Genomic DNA, 18115 nt, shown 5'->3' with positions numbered 1-18115 from the left:
TCCTCTAGAATTTTTATGGTTTCTCGTCGTATGTTTAAGTCCTTGATCCATTTTCAGTTTATTTTTGTGTATGGTGTAAGTTGGTGGTCTAGTTTCATTTTTTTGCATGTATCTGTCCAATTTTCCCAACACCATTTACTGAAGAGACTATCTTGACTCCATTGTATGTTCATGCCTCCTTTGTCAAATATTAATTGAGTTTAGTGATTTGGGTCGATTTCTGGGTTCTCTATTCTATTCCATTGATCTATATGTCTGTTCTTGTGCCAGTACCAGGCAGTTTTGAGAACAGTGGCTTTGTAATACAGTTTGAAATTTGGTATTTAGATCCCACCTACTTTGTTCTTCTTTCTCAGGATTGCTGTGGCTATTCGGGATCTTTTTTTATTCCAGATGAATTTTTGGAGAGTTCTTTCTAGGTCTGTGAAATATGCCGTTGGTATTTTAATGGGGAGTGCATTGAATCTATAGATTGCTTTGGGTAGTATGGACATTTTAATGATGTTGATTCTCCCAATCCATGAACATGCTATGTTCTTCCATCTGTTTACGTCTTTCTCTTTTTTCAGTGTCCTGTAGTTTTCCGCGTATAGGTCTTTTACCTCCTTAGTTAAGTTTATTCCTAGGTATCTTAATTTTTTTGGTGCAATGGTAAATGGGATTGTTTTCTTAGTCTCTCTTTCTGTAAGTTCACTATTGGTGTATAGAAATGCCATAGATTTTTTGGCGTTAATTTTGTATCCTGCTACATTGCCGAATTCATTTATTAAGTCTGTTAGTTTTTTGATGGCGTCTTTCCGGTTTTTTATGTACAATATCATGTCATCTGCAAATAAGGACAGCTTTACTTCTTCTTTTCCAATTTGGATACCTTTTATTTCTTCTTCTTGTCTAATTGCAATGGCTAATACTTCCAGTACTATGTCGAACAGGAGTGGTGAGAGTGGGCATCCCTGTCTTGTTCCTGTTCTTAGGGGAAATGGTTTTAGTTTTTGCCCATTGAGTATGATGTTAGCTGTGGGTTTATCATATATAGCTTTTATGATGTTGAGGTATGATCCTTCTATTCCCACCTTGTTGAGAGTTTTTATCAAGAAAGGGTGTTGGATTTTGTCAAATGCTTTTTCTGCATCAATTGATATGACTATGTGATTTTTATCTCTCAATCTGTTTATGTGATGTATCACATTAATTGATTTGTGGATATTGTGCCATCCTTGCATCCCTGGGATAAATCCTAGTTGGTCATGGTGTATGATCTTTCTGATGAAAACATGTTTTTAAAAAAATGCACCATCCTCTATCCTTCCATATCCCTTTGCCCTGCTTTAATTTATATTTACAATACTTGTTGCTTCCACTCTACTTTATCATTTATATGTTTGCTCCAGCTCTGATTTTTCCAATGGAAGAAAATGGAAGGTAAGCTCCATGAGGATAGGTTCTGCACATCTTATTCATCATGTATAACCTTGCTTAGAATAACATGAGCACAGACTAGGTCCTCACATTTTATTTTATGGATGGATGCACAGTTGGATGAATGGATCAATTGATGGTCAGTGGATGGATGGATGGATGGATGGATGGATGGATGGACAGATGGATCAATGGATGAAAGGATGGAAAGACTGATGAATGATCAATGGATGGATGAATGGATTCATGAATTAAAGGGTAGATGAGTTGATATCCAAAATGCCACAGGGCAACACCTATAAAACACTCTAGCAATTCTTGCATATGAATGTAACTTTATTTTTACCTAAAGCCGACTCATATTTGCTCTTCCAGACCCCTCTGAGGGGATAAGTGTGGTTGTTTCTAGCCCAAATTTCAGAATCTGGGAGTAGAGGAATGAGTGACACAGGATCTGAAGGCTGCTGGAGCCCTCTGGTTTCCTTAGGTGGCATCTGCAGCCCATCCTTTCTCCTCAGATGTCTGGGGCTGAGATGACTTTAGCACAAGCATGCTGGAGAATACCCCTGGTCTTAGCTGAGTGTGGAGGCAGCAGTGAGATTGGTGGGGCTGACTCTAGTAGATGACGAGGACCATTTGCAGGAGCTGAGGATCGGAGAAGTCACATAAGGTGAAGCTTAAAAGGGATACAGGACACAGGAGGTGAGTGGCTTTGGCCTCTGGGACCCACTGCCCCTACCTCTGCCAATGTCCTTGCCTGTAGGACACGTTTTCTTTTCTCAGCTCAGAACTTCCCAAATATTGTTTCTAAACCTGGGAGACACAGAGTAGTACCTGTCTTATTTTGGAGTTGGATATTCCCATTCCTTGTCCTCCCACCTTTCAAACTGGGGATTTCTTAAGGCCAACGCCAGGACAGTCACCCATATGCCTGGCCCAATACCTGTATGGCTAGATGCAATACATGCTCCCTGAAGATGCCCAGACCAAGGGGGCAGGGAGTGCTCCCTGTGTAGGAAAGGTCCAGGATCAAGGCCAACCTGAGGCAGGGTTCTGGATATGAACTGACCTGAATGAGGATTTGCATTATCTGACTTAATCCCCTCAACAGCCATGCCAGGAGGGTACTAACTAATATCATTCTCATGCCATTGATGGAGAAACTGAGGCTCTGACCACACTGCTAGTTTGTGGTGGAGCCTGGATTCACTACAGGTCTGACTCCAGAGCCGGTGTTCTTGGCACTAGAATGGGTGCCTATAGTTCACGTGAACATTTCTGGAACAACACAAGGATCACTAACTGGATAAAAGGGGGGATGAATCCTGGCCAGTGTGGCTCAGTTGGTTGGGCATTATCGTGAGCACCGAAAGGTTGCTGGTTCCATTCCTGGTCAGGGCACATGCCTGGGTTGTGGACTGACTTGATCCCCAGTAAGGGGCATGCAGAATATAGCTAATTGATGTTCCTCTCTCACACTGATGTTTGTCTCTCTCCCCTTCCCTTCCTCTCTCTCTAAAAATCAATTTTTAAAAAATATATATTTTTTTAAATAAAAGGAGGGATGAAAGAATCTCAAGGTACTGGCCAAGGCAGGTTGCTTCACACTCCAGGCTATGGTCTTCAGGGGGCACGTGTTGTAGTAATAACACCAGTTTCTCAAGCCTACCCCACTCTAGGGCTCAGGGGGTAAGAAGCACAAGGGTGGAATCGCCTGCCCAGAGGGCTTCCCTGTGTTTCAGGTCAACATTGGGGGGAAAAATGGTTTTGATCCTGAAAAGCTGCTTCATCATTTCAGAGCAACCAAACCTCTGCTTCCCACGTTACTCTTCCCCACCGCACCCCCACCTCCGCCCCAAGCTTTCCCAGGTGGGCGCACCAAGTGTCTGGAACCCCTCCATTCTGCCATGTCCCAGCTTAATGCGATGACTGCAGCAGGCTCCTGTGGAAAGGTTGTACCAGTAAAGGGGTGTTCTAGAAGCCCCCCATCACCTCAGGGAGTGACCCTAGATTGGGCAGACAGGAGCCCCTTGGGCAGAGCCTGTGAGGGAGCCTGAGGCTGGTAGGGAAGTGACTTCGAATGAGGGAAGTGGGAAACAGCCACAAATGGTCAGAGTAGAGTGGGGGCTTGGCCAAGAATTAAGGGTTACAGGGGCCTTAAGGATGTCAGCTTGTGTGCACAGAGATGTCTAAACGTCAGAGCTGTCAAAGCTGCCGGGTGGGCTGCCTTGGACTTATATGGCTAATGGGTGTAACGGGTCACCCCATAGGCAATGTATGTCAGTTGGATCTTTTCTGGGGCCAGTGGGGGTATTTCCTGGACCTGGGAACCCAGAGCTTAGCCATCAGCTCCCTGTGCCAAGTTCAGATCCTTGAGCTCTCCTCCAATACCTGAGCTCAGGTCCCATGATGTAGCAGATGGATGCAGGCAGGAAGCCATTGAAGGTGGAGCTCATGACTGAACTATAGGCGCCCATGGAGGGGAAGATGAGCCAGTCACCCACGTCCAGCTCGGGCAGCTGCACCTCCTCATTGAAGAACATGTCAAAGGAATCACACGTGGGACCATAAAGGATGCAGGGGAAGAGAGGCGGCTTCGAGCAGAGCTCCTGCAGGGACACAGGGGTGGGCAATCAGAGAAGGAAGAGCTCCTGACCCCACCTCCCCTCCCAGCCCATGCCCTCGGCCAGCAGAGCACCCCCAGGCACCAGCAAGGACACTGGCAGTCACTCACACCAACCAGTCCCTATATGCCAGGCACTGCTCTTGACCCGGCCCTCATGGAGCTTATATTCACTCAAGTGACACATTCTAGCCCTGCCAATTCTCAAGGCCAGACACACATGGGGCCTCCGTTTCCCATCTACAAAAGCAAAAGATTTTAGTCAAAAATCACTCAAAAACTGGGCCTCAAATCAACTGCACATTGGAGTCACCTTGGAGGAGTTTTAACAAAGGATTGATGCCACGTCCCAACCCATGAGAGGCCTGATTTCAATCGTCTGGGCCTTCACCTCGGCATCGGGGTCTTTGGAAGCTTCCCAGATGAGTCTACTGTGAAGCAAGTTGGAGAACCTCCATTTCCTAGGACACCTGCATCCCCAACATTCAAGGATTCTGGTAACACACACACACACACACACACACACACACACACACACACACACGGCATACAGAGAGATCACATGGAAACCCAGAAGCAAACCGATGTGCTTACACACCCACACAGGACCATGTACCCATCCACCACCTACCTGCACAGGTGTCAGTCAGCATGCTCATACACAAAAATGCACACACACAGCAGTGCACATGCAAATACAAACAGGCTTGCATGTTCACATCTTTGTACACACATGTGATATGACAATCTGCAAAGCCATGTGTAATCTAAGACCCTACCCCCTTGCACCTCGCAGAGGGACCCCTGTCTCACAGGGAAGAGTTCCGATCTCAGTGCTATCAGGGTCTGGGCCTCCTTACCTTCACCACAATTGGCATCCTGGGGTAACGCTCCCTGAGGAAGACTCGAAAGGTGCCATAGTGGCCCTCGTTGAGATAGTACAACAGTTTCCGGTGGCCTCCTGGGAGAGGGGAGAGGACAGGACTGTGCTCAGCCAGGTGTCACCACTGACAGTCAACACTGATTCCAGCACCCTTAGGACCGGCCCAGACCCTCTGTCCAGCACTGGATAACACTTCCCTGACCTCCAGCAAGAATCAGGCCTGTTCTCTGGGTTCTCACTGCTCCTCTGCTCCACCTGCACCCCATCACAGTGCTGGGGCTGCTACTGCCACTAAGAATAACGTAAGTAGCCATGAGCAATGGCCCAGACATTTTTCCAACCTGTCTACACAAATCAAATTATTTCATTCTCTGAGTAGGGACATGGAACACTACTGTACAGTTGAGGAAACTGAGTCTTGCCAGAAATTACACAGGACAATGTGGCAGGGTTGGGATTCGTCCCCAGGTCAGGACCCAGGTCCTCTGTCCTCACCTTGACCAGGTTCCCTGACACTTACAGTGTGAGGCAAAACCCGGAGCAAAATGCCTTTTTATGACATGATGCCATAAGGGTGCTGTTAGGGGTGTGCTAATTGGTCCATTTCCCTCCTCAAAGGGCCGCCTGGTTACCCATATTTTCTGTTTTCTTTATCCTGATGCTCTGGCATCTGGGGCCTTGCTGACCCTGGAGACACCGCTCCTCCCAGGGCTGCCTACTTCCTAGGCAGGAAGACACAGCCCTGCAAGAGCACCTGCACACGCGGACCAGCCAGATCAGGGTCTGCACCTGCCAACCCCCTGCCTGATTAAGCTCTCACAGGGTGAACCACTACTCTCCCCTAACTATCCTGGGCCGAGGGACCAGGCAATTAGGGGCTGTCTTTACAGCCCACAGCCCATAGAAATTACTCAAAGTAGCCAACCCCAAACCTGCCTACTTAGTTTTGCCTGCCTCCCTCATGCCTTCCCTGGAAAACCAAAGTGCCAGAAGCCAATTCCAGCATGTCATAATTGCAAGAGTTTTATCAAAAGGTTGATGGAACTTGGGGACTCAACAAGGGCTGAGTCACATATGTTATCGCCTGTTGGGAATGGCTAAAGGCATTTCCTCAAACCTGAAAAGAATGATTGCTTGCTGCCAGAAAGCTCAGGGCATCTTAATCTACATGTTATTGCCTCCTCCTGGGCAAACACCTGAATAGCCGGAGGTAATTCTCCAATCTGACAATGGATTCTGTACCTAACCCTACCCTTTGATGTGTATATCCCCACCTTGCCTTAAGACAATTTGTGTTAATAAAAAGCAAGGGGCCCTAACCAGTTTGGCTCAGTGGATAGAGTGTCAGCCTGTGGACTGAAAGGTTCCAGGTTCGATTCTGGTCAAGGGCATGTACCTTGGTTGCGGGTACATCCCCAGTAGGAGGTGTGCAGGAGGCAGCTGATCAATGTTTCTCTCTCATCGATGTTTCTAGTTCTCTATCCCTCTCCCTTCCTCTCTGTAAAAAATCAATAAAAAAATATTTTTTAAAAAATAAAAAGCAAAGGGTCCTGAGACAAGGAGAACTTAGTTCCTTTTAGCTGAGTCTTCTCTGACTCCCCAAATGCCTTTCAAACTTATGTTTTGTCTCTGAACTCTTATTTAATTTACGCACAGCCCCTTCTCCAGGTTTCCTTAACCCTTCTAAATGCCAGATCAAGACCACCAGCAAAACAAAGTGAAGCCTCTCACCTCTTCCAGCCCCTTCTCCTGCTTCCTGACCTTCCCGTTGCTTCCCCATGTGGCCCAGGGTGCCTGCCATGACTCCTCAAACCAGGAAACTATGAGTAAAATCTTCTTATTGAAGGCAGTTATTTCTGTGTCTGTATGTCTCCTATTATCTGACTAAAGCAGATCCCAGCTACATCTTAAACAGTGCCCAGCTCTCACAGTCAGAGAGCAGCGTAATTGTCACCTCTTCCCTCTAAATACTCTGCCTCTGTTGATGCCTCATGAGCACATAACGGCTTCTCCCCAGCTCCATCACACTCCGATGTACATTGAGCTGATGCTCACCTGCAGCCCCAGGTCCTAGGACATGAACTACTACCAACCAGTTTCTGAACAACCACTCCTGGTCCGTCCTTAGACATTGATTTCCTTAATGTTTCCACTGGTTTCCATGGGCACTGGGGCCATTCCAATCACTTGAGCATTTAGATGCCCAGATCTTTCTGATTATTAGTTTTGTCTCCGAGATCCCCCCGACCCCCAATCTTCTTCTCCCTGGTGTGAGTCACTCCTGTCCTCTGCTCTCTCTCAGCTGCCAGCACTGATCCTGCCTCCTGCACCCACAGCCCTACTTGTCCCTGAGCCAGTTGGTCATGGGTTAGTCATGGCAGCCCTGAGGCTGGGCGCTCCGCTCTGCTGGCATGTCTGCAAATACAAGGGCACCAGCCTCTCAGTCGGACGGACCTGGCGCCGCTGTGCACGAACTAGCTTTGCTGCCTCAGACAATCACTTCCTCTCTCTGAGCCTCAAGATCTCTGCCTGTAAAATGGGAATGACCCCAAACTACCTCACAGGAGGGCTGAGCAGAAATTGGGTGAAACAGTAATTTCTCACATAATAGACCCTTAATCACTGGCAGCTCATGCTATTGTGAAGACAAAAATAGTAAGCCATAATATGTATACCTCAGACTTTGTTAAACGATGGCTGAAATCATATGCCTCAAAACACAATATTCTCTAATGAGACGCTTTATGAGGAAATGAAATTAGTGGACCAGCGTGCCTTTAGGGTTACAACGGTGTGGGTAGGGCATTTGTCCAAAGGATAAGGAAACAAGTTAAAATGACTTAGATCCCAGCTGGCATGGCTCAGTGGTTGAGCATGAACCTATGACCAGGAGGTCATGGTTCGATTCCTGGTCAGGGCACATGCCCAAGTTGCAAACTCAATCCCCAGTGTGGGATTTGCAGGAGTCAGCCAGTCAGTGATTCTCCCTCATCACTGATATTTCTGTCTCTCTCTCCGTCTCCCTTCCTCTCTAAAATCAATAAAAATATATTTTAAACATAAAATAAATATTATTTAGAAACAGTTATATGACGGTCATAAATTTCAAAAAGTTAAGGGCACTAACCCAGAGGGTGAGTCTATTCTCGCTCATCATGAACTTGAGTTTCCACTTAGTCCCTTTGTGAGGACAGCAACCCCACCTGACTCCGTCCCCCACATAACGAACAATCAAAAACTCTCCTGAGGTGGTGACCTCGATATCATTTACTGTTACCCTACAAATGTCACCCTTAACCTCCAGGCCATGATACCGACAATATTTCCTTCATGTATGTGTTGTAAAATTACTATTTACTGACTGTATTTTTGTTATAAAACTCTGCACCTGTTAGAAAATGCTCGCTTGGAAACTGTAAGGTGCACACCGGCAGTGGAGGCTGTGCCTCATCTCAGACTTACCCTCCAGACACAGGGAGAACAGACCCTCAATGCCTCCCCAGGCTGTCTGAGAACAGCACAACAATGTTACTAACAGGTTCTACCCTGTAGCTAAATCACAGCATGTTTCCCCCAATGAGGAACCCAGGGTGGAACTCAGACCCTCTGCTCCTCCTGCCCCCAAAGCCTGGGGACCCCTGGACAGAGTGCTCCCTGCCCAGGCCGGGCCCACCCACCAGGCTGCAGCACAGCCTTCTTGGCGATGATGTTGACAGCGGCCACGCAGACAGATGTCGCGTAGAAGCGGCCAGGCTCCGCGATGACTTCGATGCCGGCTCCCTCGGGGAAGTCCTGGGCCAGGGCAGCATTGATCACTCTCGCCATCTGTGGGGACAGGCCCGAGCCCTGTGAGGCCAGTTCCTATGCGGGGTCTTTCCCTGCGTCTTCCCTCTTCATTCCCCTGACAGCTCTGTGGGAAGGTGTCAGCATCCCCTTGTGCAGGGGAGGAAACAGGTGAACTGTGGCCCAGAGGGGAGGGGTGGCCCAGGGCACAAGCCTAGTGCCCAGGCTGCAGCGCCACGAGATCTGACTCGGAAACATTGAAATCAAGACGTGATCAGCAAAGGGGAACGGTCCCCTGGGCGTGGGGACACAGTAAGTACACCTCTGTCTGACGGTAGCCTTACCAGGGGCAGTAACCAACACGTCTAAAGAAGGCACAGAACCGCATGCGCGCGCGCACACACATAGAGTCAGAGACCTCTCAACCAACACAAAGCCCAGCTACATGCAGGCACATGACTGAGTTTCAAGAGCTCCCTGTACCCTAACACACACTCTGTGCAATGAACCCAGCCTGGGACCCCCAGACACCCTCTCCTCCTCCCCTCCTACCTCCTCAAACTCCGTCTCAGAGCCCTCCACTCCGGGGAAGCCCCCTCCAATGTCCAGGAGGCTCATGTCATGCCCGACCCCACGGCCCATCTCGAACACGCGCCGGCTGTCGGCGATGGCCTGTGCGAAGCTGTGGGGATTCTGGCAGCCCGAGCCCACGTGGAAGCTGAGCGCAGGAGCAGTGACAGGGCAGAAACACAGCAGGAAACGCAAGCGTCAGCAGGAGGAGGGGCACATTCGGAAACAGCCACACAGGCACAAGGTGAACCAGACGGACACAGACACGGGGACACGCGTGACTACATGGAGCTCATGGGCACCCACAGAGGCCACAGCCTTGGCTGTGCACATGGGGACCCCAGAGACACACACCACATGACAGTCCGTGAGTTGGGGGTCTCATGGTTGTGTGGCCTTCACCTCTCTTAGGCACCCCTCCCGAAGCCTCCCCTTCTTCTCCTCCTTGGGATGCATGCGATCTGAACCCCAAATCTCAAACCATCCACCTGAGAGGGCAGAGGATCCAATCAGGGGCAGGTGGGGTGAGGTGAGGGAGGACGCACCTCAGGTGCAACATTCAAGGGGGCACCAAAGCACTGAGCAATCAACGTAAGTAACCTTCATGCAATACACATATATATTAGAGAGAGAGCAAGAGTGAGAGAGAGACCTCAATTGGTTGCCTCCTGTACACACCCCATCAAGGGATAGAAAGCACCGATGCAAAAATAGCCATGATGAATAAAATACAAAAACTTTAAAGACAAGATTAGTAAAGAGTAATTGGACCCAGAAGCAAAAGGAAAATCAGAAATGCCAATCCTGTTTTGATTTAGCATTTTGATATTCTTTCATCATGGATTTTTTCTGCATTAATTTTTTAAGTACTGTATTAAGACATTATTTATCTCGAGCACAAAGTTTTCGGCATCCCGTTAAACTTTGCACCCAAGGCCAGTGCCTTGCTTGCCCCACCCTCCCAGCAGCTGACATCCACCTCCTCTTCTGAGGACCACACAGAGCCACCGGACCCGAGGGCACCGGTGAGTCAGAGGCCGGGGACAGGCGTGGGGACCAGGAGCCCTGCCTCGCAGGAGAGAAAGTCCGTGCTCTTACCTGGCTCCCACCACAGCCAGGCCTAGGTCTCGGGCGGACTTGAGCAAGTGTCCACACAGCTCCAGGCTGGCCCCAAACTTGGTGCTCAGAGGGAATGTGCTCTTGCTGTCCTCGGTCCACAGTCGGAGGACCAGCCTGGGAGGGGGTGTGAGGGTGACAGGCATTCTTAGACACATGAACCCCAGGCCTGGATGCTTTTCTGCCCCCACCCAAACTGCCTCCACCCTCCCTCCACCCTGCCTCGGTCCTCTGGACTGTCCAGCCATGGAATTCCAGGAAGGGAACACACTACTTTTTTATTTTTTTAATCTTGATTTCAGAGAGGAGGGGAGAGGGAGAGAGAGAGAGAAACATCAGTGATGAGAGAGAAGCATTGATCGGCTGCCTCCTGTACACTCCTTTACTGGAGATCAAGCCTGCAACCTGGGCATGTGCCCTTGACATGAATCTAACACAGGACCCTTCAGTCCACTGAGGCAAACCAGTTAGGGCTACACTACTTCTTACAGACTTCTGCCCAGGCAAGAAAAAGCAGGAAAAGAATAAAATTATAAGCATCCCTTCAGCAGACCTGTCACAGGATCACAGACGTTAAATAAATTTCCCAGGAAAACACAGATGTAACAAGTAAGTGAGAAATGTGAGCCCTGGTCTTCCTGAATCCCATGTGAGTGCTTTTTCCACGAGGTTGCTGACTCCAGCCCTCCTAATGCCAGGCTCTGCCAGCGTCTCTGCAGACAGGGAACCTTTATTTGACACGAATGGGCATTGGGGAGGCACTGGGACACCCAACCCACATTCTTGTTTGTTGCTGCTTGGGCGTCTCCTAGTCACCACGGAACAGCCTTCATCTCCTCACTGAGGCCCAAGTCAGTTGCCAGAACTTTCTCCCTGTCCCCACCTGCCTGCAGGCCTGCTGGTCTCACCTGGCCCCAGGGTGGTGCTGGGCCACCTTGGTCAGCTCCTCCTCACTGTCGAAGGTCAGGAGCTGCACCCCATGGCGGGCAGCATACTGCAGGTGGGAGATGGGCTTGCAGGGGTGGGCATAGATGATGCGTGAGGGGGCCACGCCCAGGCCCAGCACCTGCTCCAGCTCCACCTGCCAGGGGCAAAGCTGGAGTAAGGGGCTGCCTCCCTGCTGCCCTGCTTTTTGGGCACAGAAACCACGGGCATGAGGGCTGTCCCCTACTGAGCCCCTACTGTGCATCTGGCCCAGTGCTGGGCACATATTGTGCTATTTAAGCTTCTAGACTGCTCTAAGGAACATAGAGTTGAACCCATTTTATTTTTTTTAAATATATTTTATTGTTTTTTTTTACAAAGAGGAAGGGAGAGGGATAGAGAGTTAGAAACATCGATGAGAGAGAAACATTGATCAGCTGCCTCCTGCACACCCCCACTGGGGATGTGCCCGAAACCAAGATACATGCCCTTGACTGGAATCGAACCTGGGACCCTTCAGTCCAAAGGCTGACACTCTATCCACTGAGCAAAACCAGTTAGGGCTGAAACCATTTTAAAGACCAAGAAACTGAGGCTCCAGTGAAATGGCAGGGCCAGGACAGAACAGGGTCTGTGGATTAAAGCGCATGTTTCCTTCACTCCTTAGCTCAGGCTGACTGCCCTCGTCACCTAGACCAGAGGAGGGTGGACCACTCCTAGTCCATTCATTTATTCTTTCACAAACAACTGGGCACCACACACATCAGCCACTGTTTACGGGCGGCTGTCCCACTTCTGGATTCCTGGAAATTAGCCTTTCTTCCCTAGGGATGTCAGGCCTGTGAATGAGGCAACTGGCAGTGGGCCCAGCTCACCTGGCTGGCACAGTCGAAGCCGGTGCCCAGGGCGGCCAGGACTCGCAGCACCCAGGGGCTGCTGTTACACTTCACCGCATAGAAGGGCGAGACCCTTGGCAGGGCCTGGCAGAAGGCCTGATGGCGGCTGGCCAACACACCCAGGTCGGCCACCATGAAGGGGTCTCGGTGGTCCTGCCAAGGCAGAGAGAGAGGCAAGAAAGGATGGGCACTGTGTCATTTCACTGAATCCTCACAGTGTCTCCATGCGGCAAGTACTACTGTGATTCCAGTTAGGAAAAGAGGAAACTACGGCTGTAAAATGTCTTTTCTCTTTTTAAAAATGTTTCCTGTTTATTGAACTTATTGGGGTGACACTGGCTAACAAAATTATACAGGTGTCAGTTGCACTAAAATGTGAGTCTTCCCGTCAAGGTCAACAGCAACTACATGGCAATGGTAGGATTTGAGCCTTGATGTTCTAACTCTCACAACAGGAAGACAAGAGGGCAAGAAGCGTTGTAGACCAAATGGGCGCCAGGACTCTCCAACCCTCACACGGATCGCTTGGCAAAGGGTGAAATCCCAGGAGCTGGTGGGGGACCTGAAGGGGACAGGAGAACTATCCCATGCCACCAGGGAACACAGCTATTCAGTAAGACCTAGTAAACTGACTTATAAAACACAAACAGAAAGTCTGATTTTGTCCCCACCTACGTAGGGACTGAGACCCACCCTCTCCACTCCCCATTCCGTGACCTTGCCCTCCCCTCCCTCCTCTCCACTCACCGAATCAGAGAGCTCCCGGATCTTCTTCAAGACCACCTCCATGGCAGATTCCTCAGGCCCCAGGGGGATGATATCCTTCAACAACGAGCTTCCAGGGCATCCTTCCTTCTCCTTCGAGTCCTTGAGGGTGGTGCTCATCCCTGACTGTCCATCAGAGCCCTCTGCCAGGGACACTCGCAGCATCCTGGAAAGGCCTTGCTCTGAGGACACTCCTTCCTCCTCCCAGCGCCCTGCTGGCCCGTGGAGCCAGAGTTCCTAGGCCAGGAAGTCCTCGGCGCTCCCATGCAGCCACATAGAGCTCCATGGAGCCCTTGTGAACTTTCCCTTCTGTAGGATGGACCACTGGCCAGGCCCAGCCTGCTTCAGAGACCTAGTTTGGGATCAAGGGAGATGCTCAAAAGACCCCCTACCATAGGTGGTTGGCATCCTCTTCCAGGCTCCTTCACTCACATGTTCCCATTCACAGATGAGAAATGTGACCCACAGAAAAGATAAGTGCAGAGTCCACGATCTTTAGATTATAGGGCTAAAGATTACAGGGGGTCACCTAGCCAACATTCCACTTTACACATGTGGACAAGTGACCCAGAGAGAGGAAAGGACTTGCCCAAGGTCACCAAGTGGTCAGTAGCTGAGCTGGGTCTGGCACCTGGGCTGCCTAAAGCAGCCACTGCACCTGCTACTGGCCACCCACCCCTGAGACTGAAGTGAGGGCCACCTACAGCCTCAGTCCTTCTGTTTCAGCAGTTGGGGCTGCACCCATGGGCCCTACTCCACCCCCAGACTCACCTGGTGCCGATCATCACCTGCTTCCTCAGGCCGAGCACAGGGGACCAGGACCTATGGGGTCTTGGGCTTCAGGTAAATCCCTTTGGGAAGAGCAGAACTCAGCTCAGATCTCAGGCCAGGTGAAGTACCTGTGAAGGCTGTCCCTCCAAACCATGGCTACCACGACCCACTCAGCCAAAACTTCTCAGCCCTGTGGGTGGCCCATACAACAGGCCCTCAGGGTGAAGTCAGCCAGCGATGATCAGAGTAGAGAGACCCTGAAAACCCAGTCACTCACCCTTCCCACCTCAAAGATGGAAACACCGTGGGCTCAGAGGTCTTCTGACAGATCAGCAAAGCTGGAGTGGAGCTGGGATGGGAACCTGACCTCAGACTCCAGTCGTAGGCTGAGCAACAGCTGGTCTTACCCTTTCCTGTCTCTCTGTGCTCCCTGCACATTTAAGTATGTGGCTGGGAGACCCTCTGAGTCACTTGATGTCCCTCCACATTCTCACCGCCCTTTATTTCCATATGGGCACACCCAGGATCAAGCCACCATCTTGAGGTCGCCTTGCCCCTGTGATGTCACTGATACCTCCTGCAGGCTTCCACCCCACCGCTGTGATGACCCGGAGTCTCCTCTTCCATTTTCTGGGAGTTAGAGCCGCAGGAATCTGCTGCTGCCCTGCCTCTTCTCTTGTGCCAGCCCTTCCTGGCATCTTCCTGCGTGAGGCCTCCCATACCTTTCCCTCCCAGCAGGTGCCAAGGCCCCACCTGACCGTCATCTGCAGACTCTGGGGATTTAAAAATCCAGGAAGAGGCAACAGGAAGGGCCTGGATTAGAAGGAGTGACTCAGCCCCGGCTGGTTTCGCTCAGTGGACAGAGCATCAGCCTCTGGGCTAAAGGGTTCCGGGTTTGATTTCGGTCAAGGGCACATGTCTGAGTTGCAAGCTCAATCCTTAGTAGGGGGTGTGCAAGAGGCAGCTGATCAATGATTCTCTCTCATCCTTGATGTTTTGTTTTTTGTTTGTTTTTTTTAATATATTTTATTGATTTTTTACAGAGAGGAAGAGAGAGGGATAGAGAGCTAGAAACATCGATGAGAGAGAAACATCGATCAGCTGCCTCCTGCACACCCCCCACTGGGGATGTGCCCGCAACCAAGGTACATGCCCTTGACCGGAATCGAACCCGGGACCTTTCAGTCCACAGGCAGACGCTCTATCCACTGAGCCAAACCGGTTTCGGCAATCCTTGATGTTTTTATCTCTCTCTCTGTCCTTTGGTCTCTGAAATCAATAAAAAATATTTTTTAAATTTTTAATTTAATTTAATAAAAAAAAAAAAAGAAGAAGAAGGATGGACTCATTATGAAATCTGGCACAAATCCCTTAACCTGCAGGGGACTCATCAATTCCAGCAGTACAATGTTGGGAGGGGGCGAAAATGAGCAGGACAAGGCCTCTGCTCTGTGATCCCAAACAACATGGTAAAGTCCATAACTTTTAGAGAGACCCACACCCACACCTGCCCCAGACTGGTTCACGTAGGACTGACTTCTAGCTTCTTTGTAAGTTTATAAGGCTTCTGGTCTCGCCTCTGGGAGGCTCGGTTTCATCTGCAGATGGGGATATTGTCCACAGTACCTCACAGGTGTTTCATTATCTGTGAGAAACCAAGGCAAAGAGAGGAAGAACAATAATAGAATCTACTTACTAGGATCACAGAGAGTGCATGAGATAATGCATGTGAATCTCATACCTAACACCTTCATGACATTGGTTAAAAAATCATTAAACTAGTTCATGATAATAATGATGTTAGCATGATAAGGAACTTAGAGATCATCTACACCAGCAATTTTTAAACTTTTTGCCTTAAAAACTAAAATATGGACCCCACAGTGGATAGTTGTCATGTCTTGTGGCTGCCCACTATCTATGAACACCCCCTCCTCCAATCCCTCCCCTCTGCCATGGGGAAGCAAGAAATGGGCCTTCCCAGACTCCTTTGTAGCCAGGATGTGTGAGGATGTGACCTGGGCCCTATCAGATTCATTTGCCAGCATGAGGATCAGCTGGTTATAAAAGTGACTGCAGCAGCATGTGGGTTGTGGTGGAATAGTAGTTAATATACTTAATACACATCTGGAATAATCTGATCTCCTAGAAAATCAGGCTTTGGGGATCAAATGTTTGCTGACATAGAGTGGCAGGAAAGGTACATATTGGGGGTAGAGTGACATCTAAATGTAAGAGAGAATTTAGAGGAATAAAAGAATAAGCTCAGAGTCATTAATTGGCACAAGGCATGATCAGAGAACCAGGAACTATCTATGACTGAACTATGAGGAATCCCTCACCTCTTGCAGCTGAAGAGATAAAGAAGCCAATAACAAAAACTAAAATCAAAGCTTAAGAATATAAGTTGTCACATTACAATGCTGGTTAAACTATAGACTTACTTCACACACATGTGCGCACGCACACACACACACACACACACACCACAAACAAAAGATATCAAAGGACCAACAAGCACATGAAACGATACTCAACATCATTAGTCATCAGAGAAATGCAAAATAAAACCATCATGAGATGCCACTCATCCTCGCTAGCATGGCTAAGATGAAAGAGGCTGGCAATGCCAAGTACTTTGGAAGATATAGAGCAACTGGAACTCACATTCCTTCTGTTGGGAGTGCCATTGCTAAGACCACTTGGAGAACCTCTTTGGCAGTATTTACTTAAGCTAAACATACACCTACCTATGACTCAGCAATTCCACTTCTCAGTATATATCCAGAGAAGTAAGATATACCCAACAAAAATATGTCCACCAAAGACATGTTCACAGCAAGTCTATTTACAATATCCCCAATTGGACACAACCCAGAAGTCCATCAACCATATAATCTATATATATAAAAGGCTAATATGCTAAGTGTCCAACTGTCCAATTGGTCACTATGACACTCACTGACCACCAGGGGGCAGACACTCAACGCAGGATCTGCCATGACGCACACTGGCCATTTACAGAGAAACAGCACCGCAGACTTGGTGCCAACAAACCAACACTCAGCTTCCCCCAAGTGGGACACAGGCCCCGCCACCACCCCAGAGTGACAACCCACCAAATCGCAGCCAATGCGGCCAAGACCCCATGGCACAAAATGCGGCCCACAACCCAGCCCAGCCCAGAAATGGTCACTGTGGGCGCCAGGTAATGACATCACATAGCAACGCCCAGCTTCCTCTCTCTAGCGACTAGCCTCCTTAGAGTTTCTTCAGCCCAGGAATACAACTTGCTTTATAGCCAAATGCAAACATTTTACACTTTAACCAAATGTCTGTGAAGCGTTTTCCTGTGCCTCATCTCATTTGATCCTCACAGATGTCTGGAGTAGGTAGATAGGAGACTCAGTGGAATCCTATTTTCTTTTCATTAACCAGAAAACAGAGATTTAGGAAGCTTAGAAACTTGACCAGACTGAAAAGAAGTAAGAAATGGTGGACCTTGAAAATGACTTCAGGTTTTCTCACTGTGCAGAATATAGTCAAACACTGATGCAGTTAAACATTTTACCCTTTGTTCTCCCTGCGTGATCTACAATAATAACCTGCTTCGTGTTGATATTTACTGCTGTGTTGCTGACAATTACCTGAAAAGGAAGTTGGAGTGTTTCACTGGGCTAAAAAAAGTTTAGCTAAATCAGAAAGCGGGTCTAGAGAACCCAGGAATTGACCCAAACCACTATGCTCAATTAATATTCGACAAAGGAGGCATGAACATACAATGGAGTCAAGACAGTCTCTTCAATAAATGGTGTTGGGAAAACTGGACAGATACATGCAAAAAAATGAAACTAGACCACCAACTTACACCATACACAAAAATAAACTCAAAATGGATAAAGGACTTAAACATAAGACAGGAAACCATAAAAATACTAGAGGAATCCACAGGCAGCAAAATCTCAGACATATGCCGAAGCAATTTCTTCACTGATACTGCTCCTAGGGCAATGGAAACTAAAGAGAAAATAAACAAGTGGGACTACATCAAAATAAAAAGCTTTTTCACAGCAAAAGAAACCATCAATAAAACAACAAGAAAGGGGTGGGGTCATGAATGGGAGGTGGGGGGTAATGGGGGAATAAGGACACATATGTAATACCGTAATAAAGTAATTTAAAATAAATAAATAAAATTTTTTAAAAATTGAAAAAAAACACCAAGAAAGCCCACTGACCCCTAACCAGTTTGGCTCAGTGGATAGAGCATCAGCCTTCGGACTGAAAGGTCCCAGGTTCGATTCTGGTCAAGGGCATGTACCTTGGTTGCGGGCACATCCCCAGTAGGGAGTCTGCAGGAGGCAG

At 48.7% G+C, this 18115-nt stretch overlaps 1 protein-coding gene across 1 annotated transcript; it reads right to left on the bottom strand.

Moving 5' to 3' along the window:
* Nucleotides 1–2034: 2034 nt before the first annotated feature.
* LOC308242690 (antizyme inhibitor 2-like) lies at nt 2035–13144 on the bottom strand (the record flags this gene model as incomplete). The annotated part of the gene is made up of 9 exons (XM_080657102.1): nt 2035–2095; nt 3811–4028; nt 4903–5003; nt 8603–8750; nt 9261–9426; nt 10377–10511; nt 11303–11475; nt 12194–12367; nt 12962–13144. 9 exons carry the CDS (start codon nt 13142–13144, stop codon nt 2035–2037), a joined length of 1359 nt encoding a protein of 452 aa, XP_080513228.1.
* Between the last annotated feature and the right edge of the window lie 4971 nt (nt 13145–18115).

This window comes from Plecotus auritus, assembly GCF_963455305.1.
Source record: "Plecotus auritus genome assembly, chromosome: 2".
Lineage (NCBI taxonomy): Eukaryota > Metazoa > Chordata > Mammalia > Chiroptera > Vespertilionidae > Plecotus > Plecotus auritus.
Note: the sequence above shows the minus strand (reverse complement) of the source record. Positions and strands in the feature narration are given on the sequence as shown.